At 44.8% G+C, this 18316-nt stretch overlaps 1 protein-coding gene across 3 annotated transcripts in view; it reads right to left on the bottom strand.

Annotated features, from left to right (window-relative positions):
* The window catches only part of NDRG3 (NDRG family member 3), a 106540-nt gene extending 93519 nt beyond the window's left edge, over positions 1-13021 (bottom strand). For 2 of the 3 annotated variants that reach the window (XM_054045557.1, XM_054045558.1), the window contains exon 1: positions 12964-13021. In XM_054045557.1, coding sequence (XP_053901532.1) covers positions 12964-13007 — 44 coding nt within the window. In that variant the 5' untranslated portion in view covers positions 13008-13021. The remainder of the gene's footprint in view (positions 1-12963) is intronic. The other variant, XM_054045559.1, reaches the window with a different exon arrangement.
* Positions 13022-18316: the final 5295 nt, after the last annotated feature.

Here is an 18316-nt window from a genome sequence, read left to right as displayed (position 1 = left end):
TTGGTCCAATAAACGATATTACCTCACCCCCCCAGTCTCTCTAATATCCTGGGACCAACACGGTTACAACACTGCATACAATATTGATTGTGTCATTCCCACGTACTGGCAAGGACCAAGTCTATTGAGTCATTGCAAAATATAGCATGATGCTACAGGATTGTGAAAAAGCCATTCCTCTCTCAATTGCTCAGCTTACACTTGCTTTATCCTTGTGGTATCACCATTGCAGTAGTTCTCCAGTCACCATATAGTCTTGTTGCCTAAATAGGACTTTCTAGTATAAAAACAAGCAGTTAGGAAAAAAACAACTTTCAAGCTACCTTTATACACCCTAAAACAATAAGGACACATTCATTTCCCTCTTCTGCGGATCACCTTTAGTACTGCCCTGCAGATTTAAGACTTCTCACCTGCAGGTAACAACCTTTAAATTCAAATAAAAACAAACAAATCCTATAAATTTCTTCTGGATGAAAATATTGTATCAATTTCAGCCAAGCATGAATCAAAATTTCTCCTTTACCTACTATTCAAAAATACAAAACACCTACACAAAATGAAAAATAAACCTTATTGGCTAAATAATAGTACTCTAAATCTAGTGTAGTCAAAAGCCACTGTTAGAAGCAGAAGCCTCCAATTTTATTTCTGCACAGACACAATCAGAAAGACCTAATTAAACAGAACAGCTTTCACTGTGTAACTTATGACAGCTGTTGAGTCAATATAGAAACTTCCAAGAATACTGCCCAAAAGTCTGTTTAGCAGTCAGTAAACTTCTCTATTTTTGTTGCACTTTACAAGGACATTAACTTAAACCCAGTCAATTTCAAAATAGTTTCAGGTACTTCACTTGCCTGAGTCCTGCTGCCAGAATCTATGGTTTTACAATTACACAGTCTTATTTAAGAATACTTTTCTCTTTCCTGTTGCTTTGTAAGAGAACCACACAAACTAAAGGTGAAAATTACAATCCAATGAAACTGACCATCCACAGTGTAATACATGCACAAAATTCATAACAAAATGAAAGGCATTTTTCATTGTCTAATCTTTCAGTTATAGGAAACTCGGGCATCAGTTGCAAGAGAAATGGGTACAATTTTTCAGACAAGAGTGTGATTTTTAAGTTTATTATGTTTCTTTAACTTAAGACGTCCAGGATGCATTCACAAAAATCAGAGTAATTACACACTCATGCCTGGTATACACACCAATTTGTACCAATACAGGTGTGATTTTAATACTTAGTTAAATCAGTGCAAATTTGAATGTAGACACTTTTATTAGCTTAAAACTGGGATTACATTGATTTAAAATTGAGCCTGTAAATTTACAGTTTTAAACTGATACAAAAGTCCACACATAAAAATTGAATTGGTTTAGTTAAACAAGGTGTGGACAGAGGCAAAACTAAGTCGACCTAGATTGTTATAACTTTCTAGTTTAGACAAGCCCTACCATCCCAGCACTTCTCCCCAGTGGATATCCTGCCACTGTGAAGTAGCAGCAATCATCATGGGCCTGATGAGAGTTCAAAGGAAGACATCGCCTGGTCCACTGTCAGTTTTCATATCTTTCCTTTCCTCTTCTGAATGTTACCACCACAGCACCGTAATCTGGAGGCTGAGCCACAGGGCTTACCCCATGGACACAGCAATCAGCCACTTACTCTCATGCTGTCTACACTGACTGGAGAATGGCTCCCATAATCACATCTTGGGTGTAGCAGTACAGGTGACTGCTAACAACTGCCTACTGGAAAGTGCAGCAGAACAAGGACAGGATTAGCTGCTTCCCTCAGCCACTAGGGAAAACACAACAAGACACAATCAGTTCAGTCTGCAGGGAGCTGTGTGGGGTGGAGCAGGTAGAGCACAAGAGATATCATCAACAACACTAAGGCCATGTCTACACTGGCAGTTTTTTCACCAAACCACTTGGGGCAGTAGCATCGACAGTGAGAGCAATGCACCGTGGGTAGCAATGCACAGCTTTCCACCTTCTGCTGCTAGGTCTTGTGGAAAGGCAAAGTGGATCACAGCTCATCATGGGTCCAGGCTCAATGTCCCATGAGACATTTTTTTCCATTCCAGCATTCCATGTGCTTCCATCTTCAGTTTGCAGCATTTTTCAATGTCCCTTTGTTTTCTGCTCATCCTGCCATCTGTGTCTGAAAGAATGGATCCCGCACTGCTCTCCAATGCTCTGCTAGCTGTCAGTAGCACATTGTGAATGGCAGTGCAGTTAATTGTGAAGTTCCAAACTCAATAGGATTCACAGTTGCCTCATGTGCTGTCTGACATCGAAAGGAGCAACATTAGATTACTTTTGGCATTCACAGAACAGCTGAACATGGTGGACTGTCACTTTTGGGCTCAGGAAATGCACTGAGTGGTGGGATCGCATTGTTATGCAGGTCTGAGATGAGGAGCAGTACCTGCACAACTTTCGGATGAGGAAAGCCACCTTCCTGGAACTGTGTGCTGACCTCGCCCCAGCCCTGTGGCATAGGGACACCTAAATGAGAGCTGCCCTCTTGGTGGAGAAGTGCGTGGCAATTGCAGTGTGGAAGCTGGTGACTCCGAACTGCTACCGATCGGTCACAAATCAGTTTGGAGTCGGGAAGTCAACCGTTGGGCTGCATTAACACAAGTGTGCAGAGCCATTAATCACATCCTGCTGCGAAGGTCAGTGGCTTTTGGCAATGTGCGTGAAATAGTGAACGGCTTTGCAGCAATGCGTTTCCCTAACTGCGGCTAGGCGATAGATGGCATGCATATTCCAATCTTGGCACTGGACAATCTTACAATGGAATACATCAATAGGAAGAAGTACTTCTCCATGGTGTTGCAGGCACTTGTGGACTACTGCAGGCGTTTCACTGAAATCAATGCGGGGTGGTCCGGAAAGGTGCATCATGCACGTATGTTTAGGAACACCAGTCTGGGGCTCTCTTTCCAGACCAGAAGATTACAGTAGGGGATTTTGAAATGCCCATAGTGATCCTGGAAGACCTGGTGTACCCCCTAATGCCATGGCTCACGAAGCCTTACATGGGAAACACAGATAGCAGTAAAGAGCGGTTCAACAATAGACTGAGCAGGTGCAGAATGACCCTGGAATATGTGTTTGGCATATTAAAGGCATGCTGGCGATGCCTTTATGGCAGATTAGACCTCTATGAGAATAATATCCCATTGTCATAGCTGTGTGTTGCACACTGCACAATATTTGTGAAAGGGTGAAAACTTTGCTCAGAGGTGGACTGCTGAGGCAGAACACTTGGCTGCAGCTTTTGAGCAGCCCGATACCAAGGCTATTAGAGAGGCACAAAGGGGGGCAATTTGAAACAGGGAGGCTTTGAGGCAACACTTTGAAGATGATAAACAGTAATGTATGTTGGACTACAATATTTAATGAAATGGAGTTTTGCTAGGAAGCACTCATAATTTTTGTGGCCTAGGATTCAATGTAAGCAAGTGATTTAACTGCTTGTTAATTTGTTGCTGCCATCTGCTATCACAATTTCCAAGAAATAAAGAGTTCTTATCATTCAAAAAAATTTGCTTTTATTGCACACACACACACACACACACACACACACAATTGCTGGGGGGGGGGGGGGGGGGGGAAGAGAAGGTACCAGGGCAAGTTTGACTTTCAGAGCTGTGTGTAAGTCCAGCTATCATTTGAAAAGGTGTCCGTGGGGGTGGAGTGAACGGGAAAGCAAGAAGTCCCCGACAGCAGAAAGGAACTCTCACGTGGAATTTGGGGAGGGCATTGAAAAGAGTTTTGAATGTGCTGAAAAGGAGGGCGGGTATGCATGCATCTGCTCAGCCTGGAGGGTTATAAGGGACTGTATCATCTCAGTTTGCCTCTCCATAACTTTAATCATCCTCTCAGTTGTGTCCCTAGCATAGGCCTCACTTTCTTTTCTGTCCCGCCTTTCAATTTCCCTCCTCTGTCTGCGTACCCTGTTTTCTGCACCTGAGCATTGCATCACCTCCCGGAACATGTCTTCCTTGCTCCATCTTGGGTGCTCTCTTATCCGGTGGAGGCACTCCGCCAGTGTGTAGGGAGTGCCTTTGAAGGTCACATCTGAATAAGCGCAAAGAACAGTACACAGAAGTATGATTGTTAAGTACATGCACAGCATTGAAACAGTACAGTAAAATACACCTCTGGTAACATACCAATCTCTTTCTCACTGATCTTTGACAAGCACACATGCTGGTGAACACCCCAAGCTTGGTGAGTTTACCCCAGGGCGTGAGATATTGTACACTGGAAGAAAATCAATATGAAAAGATCGCGGTGCAGTGGACTAGGGACAATAATCTAAATTTTCCCACCCTTTTCACAGGCAGGGGTCATTGTAGTAGATCTCATTCCTGAGTGTAAGTAGGGAAGCAAGGATGCATCTACTACACACTTGCGGCTTCCACACTTGTGCTGCTTTGGTCCCTGCGCAAGTGATTGCAGAATGGTGCGTGAAAGTTTCCTTCAATGGGGGAAAAGGAACAAAGCAGCTCTGCCAAGGAACATTCCGGAGAGGATTGGCAAGTACCTCCAGGAAAGTTTCCTAGAGATCTCTCTGGAGGATTCCTGTGAAATCTCGGTGTGCATCAACACCCTGCTCCACCATACTGCTTAGTTGCACAAGGAAATGTCCAGCACACAGAAACACAGTTACTGTTATACATTTCTATGCCTGCAACCCACCCTGCACTTCATAAACCAAAACCACTTACTAGGGAGTCTCCTCTCCTGCTTCTTGCTCTGCCGAGACTGGCAAGACACCTCCAGAGTGGAGAACCGCTCCTGACTGGACACACCACCGGGCGACTTCACCATGGACTCCACACCATCGTCTGCCTCCACCTCTTCGTCAATGACTTCGTCCTCTGGGTTAGGTCCACTTTCTGCTGGCTCCAGCCCCGCCAAAGTATCGATGGGGCTCTTTGCGGTGGAGGTGGGGTTGCCGCCAAGGATAGCGTCCAACTCTTTATAAAAATGGCAGGTCTGGGGCGCAGCTCCAGAACAACAGTTTGCCTCCCTCGCCTTCTGGTACACATGCCTCAGCTCCTTGATCTTTGCTCTGCACTGCAGCATGTCCCAATCATAGTCCTTTTCGCACAAGCTTTGAGAAATCTGCCTGTAGGCATTGAAATTCCTACAGCTGGGGCACAAATGGGACTGCACAGCCTCCTCTCCCCAAATGCTGAGCAAATCCAGCAGCTGCACATTGATCCAAGTGGGAGAGCGTTTGCTGCATGGAGCCGCCATGGTCAGCTGGGAAGATGTGATGTGAGCTCTCCACACCACGGAAATAGAAAGTGGAATTTCAAAAATTCCCATGGCTTTAAAGGAGGACAGTTGCCTACCTGGCTTCAGGGCAGCGGAGTTGAAACTGCTGACCAGAGTGGTCAGGATGGGCATTGTGGGACACTTCTGGAGGCCAATTGTGGTATCTACATTGGCACTTCAGCGACAAAACTTTTGCATAAAAGGCCCTATAACTTTTGTTGCCGAAAGTGGCATTGCAGTGTGTACACCTCCACTGTTTCATCGCCAAAAGCTGCCTTTTGGTGAAAAAAAACTCTGCCGCATAGATAAGACCTCAATTTGGAAGGATGGTAGAACTATTTCCAAGCAGACTAACTCAATCCCTCCTGTCCCCAGACTTCCATGGCAGTGAGAACGCTGAGGCCAAGGGACAGCCTACCTGGTCACTGCCAAGGCAGAAATAAGAGGTTTTACAGAAAATAATACTGCATTAAGTCCTAAGATCACTCCAGATTCTATTTGACCTCAGATACACAAATGTGTACCCACAAGTGAAAGAAACCTGAAGCCAGCCAGTACACATCAGAGTGCAGAATGTAAGGAAGGAAGCAACAGCTTGGGAAAGAGGAGATTGTCCATGGCACTTGCCTGAGAACAGTTAGAAGTCTATGCCTTGGATCAGACCCCGCTAAATTTCATATTTTGAATCTGTTTAATTATTGTGAAGAAGCATCCTCAGTCTGGATGTATACATGTGTACAATCAGGTTACTGAAAAATTAAACACCGTATTTATAGGCAATCTTAGCTGTCTAATGATAACACCTAAGCTAAGGAACATAAGTCTGCAATCTACAGAATCCCAGTGTAAACACAGAACAGCACTTCCAAAGTGTCAGGATGAGTGCCAGATGACAAAAGTTTCCTATTTCTGTCTGACTCAGAATATACTTGACAATTGCTTCAAATGGTGCTATATCAATCACTGAAGTCAAACTGTATATTGAAGGTACATTATGAATGATCAATTGTACCTCACTATTATTAAAGTTCCAACTACTTTTTTAAACTCTGATTTTAAGGCTTGTGGGGACCATTATGACCATCTACACTGGTGTCCGGAATAGCATGCACAGATCAGAGAATTTCACCCAATAATACCTGCATCAGGCCCAAATTACATTGTCCTCACTCAATGTCTGACAACTGCCCCAAATACTCTGATATCTCATTTGGAGTGGGACACAATAACATCCTTCTCCCGAAACTAGTCTCAGCCCTATGTGATCACATTCAGTCTTAGAATAAAGCTCTTTGGTATTATTTCAGTACTGATGCTGAGGCAATATTATCAATGTCAGTTAAAGTGTGATGATGAGACACCAATATTTATATTCAAAAACCAAACTAGTTCTGCTACCACAAAGTATAACATTTCAGTATGAGTCATTTATGTGGGTTTCTCCAGTGAGAGCCTTTGTCTGTAGAGCTTGAATAATCCAAAACTGGAGCCCAAGGACCAGTCATTTATTGAGAACATTGTACAGGTTTCCATTTGCTTATCTAACTACAGCAAACATCTCTGGATAGCATTCCAGCTGCCAAGTTAAAAACAGAGTCATCAAGATGAACCAAGGTCTCCATTATTGGAGTGTTCAATAATGCAGTTAGAACAGCAGCAGGATAAAACATCTTACCTTCCTCCTTCACTACAACAATTATGCTGGGCCAAGACAGCTGTTCTACAGACAGCCCTAATACATCCAGAGCTAATCCCCAATCCCAGGTATAGCATACACAGTACAAGCATATTCTCCAAAATATGTTGTTCTCAACATAATCTGGCAGCAGTGTAAACTCTGGTTATGGAAGGTTACAATGTCAGCACTGAATAAAGCTATAGAAATAGACCTCACTAAATACTCAGCTTTTACTGTTTTAAAAAGAGACCGTGATAATCTAGGAGACAGCTATTATTTAAAGGGACACTGGATAACTAAAATTGAAAATTCACAGTGTTGGTTATTAAAGCTGAAAATGTTAACCATCTACTTTTAATCAATTTTATTGTGTACTTTTTGCACTTAACAGTGCAATTAAAACAGATGTATTATATTTTAGGTGTAGTCAATTTAATTTTCTGATTCTCATGCACTACCACATAGCTGCAATGTTTTGCTTGAAGATATAATGGGGGAATGTTTAAATCCAAAATGAATCCAACCTGTCTCTTTTTAAAATAATTTTGTGCAAAATTCTAATATTCAGTTCTACTTTAAAAAAACTAATGATGGGACCTATTTGACACAGCCCCTTTAAATTCAAATGTACAGGTATGTTTTCCATCTAAAAAGATGACTAACATTAAATATGAGCTATTTAGAGCGCCAGTGGAGGAGTTTTAAAGGTGACCTGTGAATAAAAAACATGAATCAAACAGCTTTTGTTAATAATGAAAAATGATCTCAGCTTACATGCAAAGTTCCATGAGGAATACAAATAGGGCTGTGTGACAAATGTGGAGACCTAAGCTGTCAGTGTCAGCGGCATTTAAACTTTCCCAGCTCTTATGGTTGCAAAGATAGCCTTCTAAATGTGAACCAAGTGTAACTGATGTAATGTCACCTGCTTGAGTCTGCAGACAGACAGCTCCAGTGCCTCTGTTACTGCTCATAGGCAAGTTTTAAGGATGAACACTTATTTTGTTCCCAGTCTAGAGCTTCCTCCCGCTTCCCAACCCTGTACAGTGTAACCCATAACCTAGTTCACCAGAAAAGCTCAAGTTTTCTGGAGAGAGCCTCCCAATGACTCTATTGAAATCCCACTTTTTATTCTATTGAAATCCCATTTCAGCTGTTTGCTCAGTCACACTCCCATAGTCTCTGCCACCACTCCCTACTGTGCCTGCCCTAGAAACAATCAAGTTCACAATTATCTGTGTGCTAAGCCCAGTACTTTGTCACCCATCAGTCTCTCCTCATGAGCTGTGCACATTAGGACAAAACAAAACAAAAACATGCTGTTGCACAATTTGCACTCTCTTGGGTTTGGAGGACACCAGACTCCAATAGGGAGGAGGGCAGACAGAGCACCGAGGCAGTGGGGCCTTTAACTCCTAACTCAGTGAGGGAGAGGGTGCTGGATGTCTCTAAAGGGCAGACAAAGATCAAAAGGATGGCAGGGGGAACTGCCAATTCTCACACCATGGTAAGTTTCCCCCAGTATAATCTCCCATCCTCTCACACCCCACTGCAACCCAACTGTGCTTCCCAAACATGATTTCCCACCCTCCCTGCAGACCTTCCAAGGTACAATCCACACCAGTGAGGTGCTGTGTAACCACCTGCCCTGCAACCTGGGTGCCTTACAATGCTTTGCTTTTGTAGCTCTCCCCCAAGTTGCTCACAAGCAGCCTGCCAACATATAAATCACTCCCCAAATATCTGTGTGCAGCCACAGCCAGGATCCAGAACCCCTGATCTCTGCAGCCTGCCAGCAAACACCAGCCACACCCTGGCTCCCATCAGCCTTGGTTACTATTTTCCCAACACACGCCCAATCCCAAATTTCCCCCCAAAACATGTATGTCCAGCTCTCTCCTGGACAGCCCAGATACATGAGGTCCATTGTCCCTCTAAGGGCACAATACACAACAGCTTACCACCTTAAATGGAGTTACCCAAACAGTTTAACTTATAAACACACTGGATTTGATTAAACAAGAAAACAAGTTTATTAACAAAAGAAAATAGGATTTTAAATGCATTTAAGTGCAGGTATTACAGTTAGAAATGGTTACAAAAAACCCAAATGCTTTCTGATGCTAAAACTTAAACTAGGCTTGATTTAAGGCAAAGTTCTTACCCATATGCGCCTGTCAGCATTACTGACCAGCCTTTTTGGTCAGGACCCCTCCCCCAAAGTCCAACAGGTTTTTTTTGTCTTCTTAGATGCGGGGGGGGGGGGGGGGGGTCTTTTGGGGTGTTTGCCCCTCACCTTTATATCTCATTTCCCCCTTTGAAATGCAAGCTCTTGAGAGTTATTTCTAGGTAAAAGTTCTTTCCAGCTGAGGGCCAGCTGGCATGAAATCTCCTAGTGAAGAGTCTCAGGCTATTTTTTCACATTCCTGTTTGCCAAAATGCACACTTTCTTTGTCCTCTGCCTTTCCCCTTTCATTCTCTGAGGACTCTGTTTACTGTTTATATGTAAATTTGAGGTAAACACAAATCCCTTTAAGACCTGCTTGGCCTGTTTTGCCGAATTGTTGCTTCATGAGTTTAAACATACCCTACCAACACCACTTTAGATATAATTCATAACTTTACATAGAATGATCCCAAACACATTTCACCATGATATTATTGACCAGTGAATTATGAGTTTTCCAATGATACCTTACAAGGTATACTTTGTGCAAAGTATATTACAGAAATGTGTTGGCCACTGGGTGAATACAGGGTGCATTCAGTCACACCCTCTCAAACTCCTTCTAGTCCACAGTAAAATGGGTCACTCTCCTACAGCCTTTGGGCTCCCTCCTCAACAAGGCCTAATAATACTGTGCTCTCAGACCTGCTGCTAACTTGAGTGGGGAGATATTGGACCAAGCAGTAGAACCTAAGTCTCTTCCATGGCAATGCAACTTCCCAACCTGTGCCACAAGACCAACTGTCAGACCGTCTTTATTATTCATGTAACTGAACGCTTGCAACCTTCCTTAGAAATGACAGTGTTGCACATGGGGTTGTCTGGTCCAAACAGTTGGGCTCTTACAGCACATAATTTTATGAGAATGTTTAATATGGTCCCAGAAGCAGTTAATTTAACAACCACCATATTTTTGAATAACTCATTCTGCCTTACATTAATATCAGGTAAATGTAGACACAGAGCCAAATGAAGTTGCAAATGAGGAAAAAATTGTCACAACCAACCCTCTCTCCACTCACAACTAGACAAAACCTCACTGATTTAAGGAACAGCTTGTTTTCATCTCCCAAAAATTATTACATTTAGACAGACTTTGCATACTCCTGATGTGCTGAATTCCTTCCTATGTTTATCAGAGGCTCTCAGCACAATATTTTAAAGCCATTTGATTTTTTTTAAATTTGCAGCTGACCTTCAATGAAGTCAGAGCGATCAAGAAAAAAAAGCAATATATCAGTGACTAAGGTTTATCTGTGCTGTAGTTTTCCCCAGCATCATGAAGGCTTCCATAACAATAGCCTCCCATGGATGATTTCAATGAATAAATCATATCCATCTGTAAACTAGATGGAGAACACAGCCTTAAAATATACTTTTAAAAATGGGAATATAGAGATTATTTACTAAAAACATGGCATGAAAACCACTTAGGGGAGGAGCTAAAAACATAATTCAGGCAAACCTACCCTTTCATGTTTCTAGCCCTTCTGTTTGCAAAGAAACCCTTTGGAATGAGACACCAAGGCTGTGCTAAGTTTGCTGACAGACAGTGCCAATGCTTATTCCCCAGCAGCAGCAGAGTGAAACTAATGTGACAGTTGCATTACCGCTCAGTGTTCTGTCATGTCAATTTCATTCTGCTACTTGGGAAAACCTTGAGTAGCAACAGATGCAAGCACTGGAGTACACCCCAAAAAACAGAAGATGGGGAAGGTGTAGTAAAAAAAAAAAAAAAAAAATCAGCCCGCCCTAAACAATCAGATCTGGCAAACATGGAGAAGACATCTGGCTTCTCTCCTTTTCAGCAAGGAGAGGTGGGCAGAGGCTTTACACAACATGAAGCCCAGGATCAGGCATAACATCCTGGTAGGAACTGGAGCACCCTCCCCAATACAAGAAGCCGGAGATGAGACTGAACTTCTCAGACATTTGGGCCCTGGACCTCACTTCTCGACTGTCTTCCCCCTTCCCTTTTTTTCCCCCCTATCAGTCCCAGTTTGGGAGATTTCTGGCAGCCCAGGTTAAATATCACTCCTTCAAAGAGGAATTAGCAGTTTCCTGCACTGCATTGAAGCTAGAAAACTGGGAAAGAATCCTTTCTGCAAGTATCCAGTTACTTAACACAGGTGATGTGCAGAAGCCAACATTTCCAGTATCAGATTACCAAATTTACAAGCTATTCCCCTCTAGGAGTGGGGTCTTACGATTTTTATCTGAACGCATTATTTACAACTCAAGCAGGGATAAAAGAACCCTATTACAACTTAATCCATTTCTAATGGAGATTTTCTGCTCACATTTGAAAATCCCAGGATCAGTGTTGATGGAGATGAAGGCCAGAGAACTGGAATACCAGAAGTTTGAAACCTTAGATCTTTTGGGAGCTGGAGTTAATTGGAAAAAAAATTGCCAAAAAGTCAACTAGCACCATTAAGAGGTCTGAAGAAATTCACCAGCAGCCCGTATTACAATCCATTTGCCTGACCATGAGATAACTTTTGTTAAGGTATGAGGGTATGTCTATAGCAGGGGTTGGCCATCTTTCAGAAGTGGTGTGCTGAGTCCTCATTTATTCACTCTAATTTAAGGTTTTGCGTGCCAGTAATACATTTTAACTTTTTGAGAAGGTCTCTTTCAATAAGTTTATAATATATAACTAAACTATTGTTGTATGTAAAGTAAATAAGATTTTTAAAATGTTTAAGAAGCTTAATTTAAAATTAAATTAAAATGCAGAGCTGCCCCAGACCGGTGGCCAGGACCCGGGCAGTGTGAGTGCCGCTGAAAATCAGCTCGCATGCCGTCTTTGGCACATGTGCCATATGTTGCCTACTCCTGGTCTATAGTTAAAATACTACAGCAGCAGCACCACCACTGTAGGTTAAAGGCTTCGTTTACACTAGCACTTTTGTTGGTCAGGGTGTGAAAAAACACTCCCCTGACCGACATAAGCTTCACAGACAAAAGCACTGGAGTGGACACCGCTATGTCAGAGGGAGACGTTGTCTCACCGACATAGCTACTACCACTCTTTGGGGGTGGTTTAATTATGCCAGCTGGAAAGTTCACTCCCATCAGCATAGAGCAGCTACGCAGGAGACCTTACAGCGGCGCAGTCACTGCTGTAAGGTCCCTAGTGTAGACACAGCCTCCGTGTAAACGCTATGCCAAAGGAAGCGGTTCTCCCTACAGCATAGGTACCCACTTCCCCGAGAGGTGAAGAATTATTCTGTGGACCAACGCTGTCTACGCGGACGGTCTGGGCGATAGATTACCTCCCTCACACGCCTGCGACACAACTATACCAACGTGAGCTCCCAGCGCAGACTGGCCCTGAAACTATAGACAGGGTGGAGAGCTACCGCCCATCCCCGCCGCTTGCTCGGGTGCCCCTGCCTCGCTGCGCCCATGGGAAGTTCCCCATTCGTTGCTCCCTTTCTCCTGAATCGCGTCCTGCCCTTCGGCCTCGCGCCGCCTAGGGAAGGGACCGTCCCGCCCTCGGTGCCCGGGGAGCGCCTGCCACGGACACCCCGCCGCCGGGACCACCCCAGCGCAGGCACGGGCTGCAAGGCGCCGGGGCGCTCGCCCGGCGCGGACCCTGCTGCACAGCGGGCGGGGAGAGCCCAGAGCCCGCAGCGCCCACCCCGCCCGAGCTGCGGAGACCGGCGGTGCCGCCCGCCCAGTATCTGGGAAGGGGGCGCTCTGCGCCCGGGCCCGCGAGAGAGCCCCGCCCGGCTCTTACCGGGCTCGCAGGGGAAGAGGCAGCTCCGGCGCTGACAACAGCATGTGTGAGTGCTGAGCGCGCCTGCGCACTGCACGGCAAAGCGCTCCGGGCTCCCGCACGTGCGCAGAGCCGTGGCATGTCTCAGAACTACAAACAAGATGGCGGCGGCGCGGAGGGAAAAGGGAAATCGCGCTGCGAACCGGCGGGCGGGGCTGTGTGGGCAGCGGCTCCTCTTCCCTCAATCCCCCGGGGGCTGGCTCCCTGCCCAGAGCAGGGCCGAGCTGGGGTCACGGCCTAGCAGGGCCAGTGCCGCTACGGGGCCCGGGTGGGCTCTGGGTTCCCCCCGCCCCAGCTCGCTGCGGCGCTGGCAGGAAAGACTCCCTGGAGCCTGGTCCTGGCTGCGGAGCAGACACTGAGCCCCCAGCCCATCGCGGCTAGGATGACCGGCTGTCCCGTTTTTAAAGGGACAGGCCTATTTTTTGTGACTTTTTCTTATCTAGGAGCCTATTACCCCCCACTCCCGTCCTGTTTTTTCACAGTTGCTATCTGGTCACCCTAATCGCGGCCGGGCGGCGCTATCCCTGCCTGACTCCGAGCCCCTGGCCCATCACAGCCCACCTTGGCCTGGCTTGGTTCTTCAGGCCTTTGTGCCTCTCTACCTCTGCACCTGGGCAGGAACCTGGGGCAACAAGGGAAGGATGGCTAGGGGAGAGCACTGCAGTGCGTCACCTCAGCGACACAGGCCACTGGGAGCACAGCACCCATCCTCTGCACTGGCTTCCCGTACAATGGCAGCTCAAGTTTAAGGTCTCAGTGCTTAGCTTTACAGCGTCCCATGGAGTCTGAACAGACTGGTTAAAGCTCAGGGACAAAGAGCGTGGTCAACAGTTTCGCCCCTGTGGCATACTCAGTGGAATGGACCTGTCAACAATACCAGTCTTTTTGTTTATTGCCTGGGACTGGTCCATGATTTTTACTAAAAATAACCATGACAAAAGCTTAGCTTTAACTATTACATATGGCATAATCTAATTCCATGCAGAATACTGTAGTTTGCACAGTCCCTTCTGAGCAAAGCAGGTAGAGGACAACTCTCGTTCCCTCTCACAGTGGGTTCAGTCACATATTAATGGAGCATAACAGTAGGTCTGATGGTTAAAATTGCTACACTTCTGGCAAAGTACCTATGGTTTCCCAAACAGATTGAGGTGGGTATATTAAAAATCCTTCCTTAATACCTCTACAAGTGCTCAGACCTATTCTGAGCAAGGTTAGATGACATAGGCCATGTCTATACCGCACTTTCACCGTTACAACTTTTGTCGCTCAGGGATGTGAAAAAACACCCCCCAAAGGACAAAAGTTATAATGACAAAAAGCGCCAGTGTGGATAGCGCTTAGTCAGCGGCAGATACGCTCCCAGCAACGAAGCTACCACCTCTCATTGGAGGTGGTTTTATTTTGTTGCCAGGAGAGCACCTACTAGCCTGTGTATACTGGAGCTCCCAACGATACCGACTCAGAAGGAGCTTAACCGATGTTAGTCACAGTAGGAACTGTTTTAAATTTCTTTGTGTAGACAATACTATAAATCAGCTATAATTGATGAGGAATGTAAGTGTGCAATGCAGATTACATGGGTTTCAAATACTGGAATCCTCTCTCCCACCCAGCAGTGTGAAAGCAAGGCACACTGGGATTTGGAGTCAGTAAGCAGCCTTTTCTTTTGGGGCAGCACAGCCCAGTGGCTGGAGTCAGTTAGCAGCCCTTCCTCTCTCAGTTAACCCTTTCGGGGCTGATGCGGGGTAGGTACACACCATCACAATGTGGCAGTATCAGAGAGGTAGCTGTGTTAGTCTGGATCTGTAAAAAGCAACAAAGAGTCCTGTGGCACCTTAAAGACTAACAGATGTAGTGGAGCATAAGCTTTCGTGGGTGAATACCCACTTCGTCAGATGCATGTGTAGCAGGAGACTTAAATCGGCAGGAGGAGCATTGCAGTGTGTACACCTCCACTGTTCTGTCGATGAAAGCTGCCTTTTGTTGACAAAACTGTATAGTGTAGACAAGACCTTAGGCATCTAAGAACTGGATTCACAAAAGCCAGCAAGCTGAGCAGAGAGCCACCTAAACAAGACAATAGGAAATGCCAAAGCCCTGCCCCTCAAAAGGAGTTAGGTGCCTAATCAGAGGGAAGTGCCTGTATCGATTTAGGATCCATAGCCATGAACCTTCTCAGGAGGGTGGGGAGGTCTGAGTAGCTCTTAACATCTGAGATAGTGATGTTGGACCTGGGGATGAAAGAATCAAGGAGGATGTTGCAACACTTGAGGCAGGAGCAGACTGAGGCATGGAGCAAAGTTATAGAATCGTAACATCCCATAATATGCTCAAGGTTTAGCTGATCGCCATATTTGGGGTCAGGCTGGGGAGTCTTGCCCACATTCGCTTATGATTCTATGTTAGATTCTATGTTAGGTGGGGTGGGATCTGAGTTACTACAGAGAATTCTTTCCTAGGTATCTGGCTGATGAGTCTTGCCCACATGCTCATAACATCCCATCACAGGCCATTGGGCATATTTACTGCTAATAGTCAAAGATCAATTAATTGCCAAAATTAGGCTATCCCATCATACCATCACCCCCATAAACTTATCAAGCTTAGTCTTGAAGCCAGATATGTCTTTTGCCCCCACTGCTCCTCTCAGAAGGCTGTTCCAGAACTTCACTCCTCTGATGGTCAGAAACCTTCATCTAATTTCAAGTCTAAACTTCCTGATGGTCAGTTTATATCCATTTGTTCTTGTGTCCACATTGGTACTGAGCTTAAATAATTCCTCTCCCTCCCTGGTATTCTTCTGATGTATTTATAGAGAGCAATCATATCTCCTCTCAGCCTTCTTTTGGTTAGGCTAAACAAGCCAAGCTCTTTGAGTTTCCTTTCATAAGACAGGTTTTCCATTCCTCGGATCATCCTAGTAGCCCTTCTCTGTACCTGTTCCGGTTTGAATTCATTCTTCTTAAACATGGGAGACCCGAACTGCACATAGTATTCCAGATGAGGTCTCACCAGTGCCTTGTATAATGGTACTAACACCTTCTTATCTCTACTGGAAATACCTCGCCTGATGCATCCCAAGACTGCATTAGCTTTTTTCATGGCCATATCACATTGGAGGCTCATAGTCATCCTGTAATCAACTAATACTTCAAGGTCCTTCTCCTCCTATGTTACTTCCAACTGATGCGACCCCAGCTTATAACAAAAATTCTTGTTATTAATCCCTAAATGCATGACCTTGCACTTTTCACTATTAAATTTCATCCTATTGCTATTACTCCAGTTTATGAGGTCATCCAGATCTTCCTGTATGATATCCCGGTCCTTCTCTGTATTGGCAATACCTCCCAGCTTTGTGTCATCCGCAAACTTTATTAGCACGTTCCCACTTTTTGTGCCAAGGTCAGTAATAAAAAGATTAAATAAGATTTGTCCCAAAACCGATCCCTGAGGAACTCCACTAGTAACCTCCCTCCAACCCGACAGTTCACCTTTCAGTATGACCCACTGTCGTCTCCCCTTTAACCAGTTCCTTATCCACCTTTCAATTTTCATATTAATCCCCAGCTTTTCCAGTTTAGCTAATAATTCCCCATGTGGAACCGTATCAAATACCTTACTGAAATCAAGGTAAATTAGAACCACTGCGTTTCCTTTATCAAAAAAAATCTGTTACCTGCTCAAAGAAGGAGATCAGGTTGGTTTGGCACGATCTACCTTTTGTAAAACCATGTTGTATTTTGTCCCAAGTACCATTGACCTCAATGTCCTTAACTACTTTCTCCTTCAAAATTTTTTCCAAGGCCTTGCATACTACAGATGTCAAGTTAACAGGCCTGTAGTTACCCGGATCACCTTTTTTCCCTTTCTTAAAAATAGGAACTATGTTAGCAATTCTCCAGTCATAGAGTACACTCCCTGAGTTTACAGATTCATTAAAAATTCTTGCTAATGGGCTTGCAATTTCATGTGCCAGTTCCTTTAATATTCTTGGATGAAGATTATCTGGGCCCCCGATTTAGTCCCATTAAGATGTTAGAGTTTGGCTTCTACCTTGGATGTGGTAATATCTACCTGCATATCCTCATTCCCATTTGTCATCCTACTATTATCCCTAAGGTCCTCATTAGCCTCATTAAAGACTGAGGCAAAGTATTTGTTTAGATATTGGGCCAGGCCTAGATTATCCTTAACCTCCCTCCATCCTCAGTGTTCAGTGGTCCCACTTCTTTCTTTGTTTTCTTCTTATTTATATGGCTATAGATCCTTTTACTATTTGTACTCCAGTCATGACTACTATTCCACAATGTTTCTGTTATCCCTATAATATCTGGTTTTACTTCCTGCACCAGTAACTCCAATTCCTCCATTTTGTTACCTAGGCTCCTCGCATTGGTGTACAAATATCTTAATTTTTGCTGTTTGGCTTCGCTCACATTCTTTACCTGATTAGGCTCAGACATTCTACTGCCTGTATCACCTATTAGACTGGTATCTACACTACCCTTCCTCTTTATGTCCATTCTCCTACCCACGGCTTACTTTGTTTTCTTCCCTCTCAATGTTAAAATCCAGCGTGGAGATTACCTGGATATCTCCCCCCAAGTCCTAGTGTAAAGCTCTCTTAATCAGTTGTGCCAGCTTCCATCCTAGAAGTCTATTTCCCTCCCTACTCAGGTGAAGTCCATCCCGAGAGAACAGTCCTCTGTCCATGAATGCCTCCCAATGGCCATACATCCCAAAGCCCTCCTTATAGCACCACTGCCTAAGCCATCTATTGATCATCATAATCTTGTCATACCTTTGTTGCTCTTCTCTAGGAACAGGCAGAATTCCACTGAAGACCACCTGAGCCTCGATTTCCTTAAGCGTCTTCCCCAGCCTGGCATAGTCTCTCTTTGTATGTTTCAGTGAGAATCTAGCCGTATCATTTGTTCCTACATGAAGAACAATCAGTGGATTCTTTCCCGCTCCCGTTATGATCCTCTTCAGCCTCAGGTCCACATCCCGTATCTTAGCACCCGGCAGTCAGCACAGCTTTCTGTTCTCTAGATCAGCTCTGGTTACAGACCTTTCTATTCTTCTCAGTAAGGAGTCCCCAATCACGTAGACCTGTCTTTTCCTGGTGATGGTGCGATTCTCCGGTCTATCCCCTATCCTCTGGCTGCAAGTCCTCTAGATTCCTATTCCCCCTTGCAATCCTCCGCAACTCATCCAGTATCCTCCCGGGGCTCATATTTGGTGTTGTTATCTCCATTGACTATTCTCCTCTTCCTATAGGACTAGCTGCTCTTCTCTTCTTCCTTGC

Source organism: Malaclemys terrapin, chromosome 12 (genome assembly GCF_027887155.1).
Source record: "Malaclemys terrapin pileata isolate rMalTer1 chromosome 12, rMalTer1.hap1, whole genome shotgun sequence".
NCBI classification, from domain to species: Eukaryota; Metazoa; Chordata; order Testudines; family Emydidae; genus Malaclemys; species Malaclemys terrapin.
This window is presented reverse-complemented; position numbering and strand designations above follow the sequence as displayed.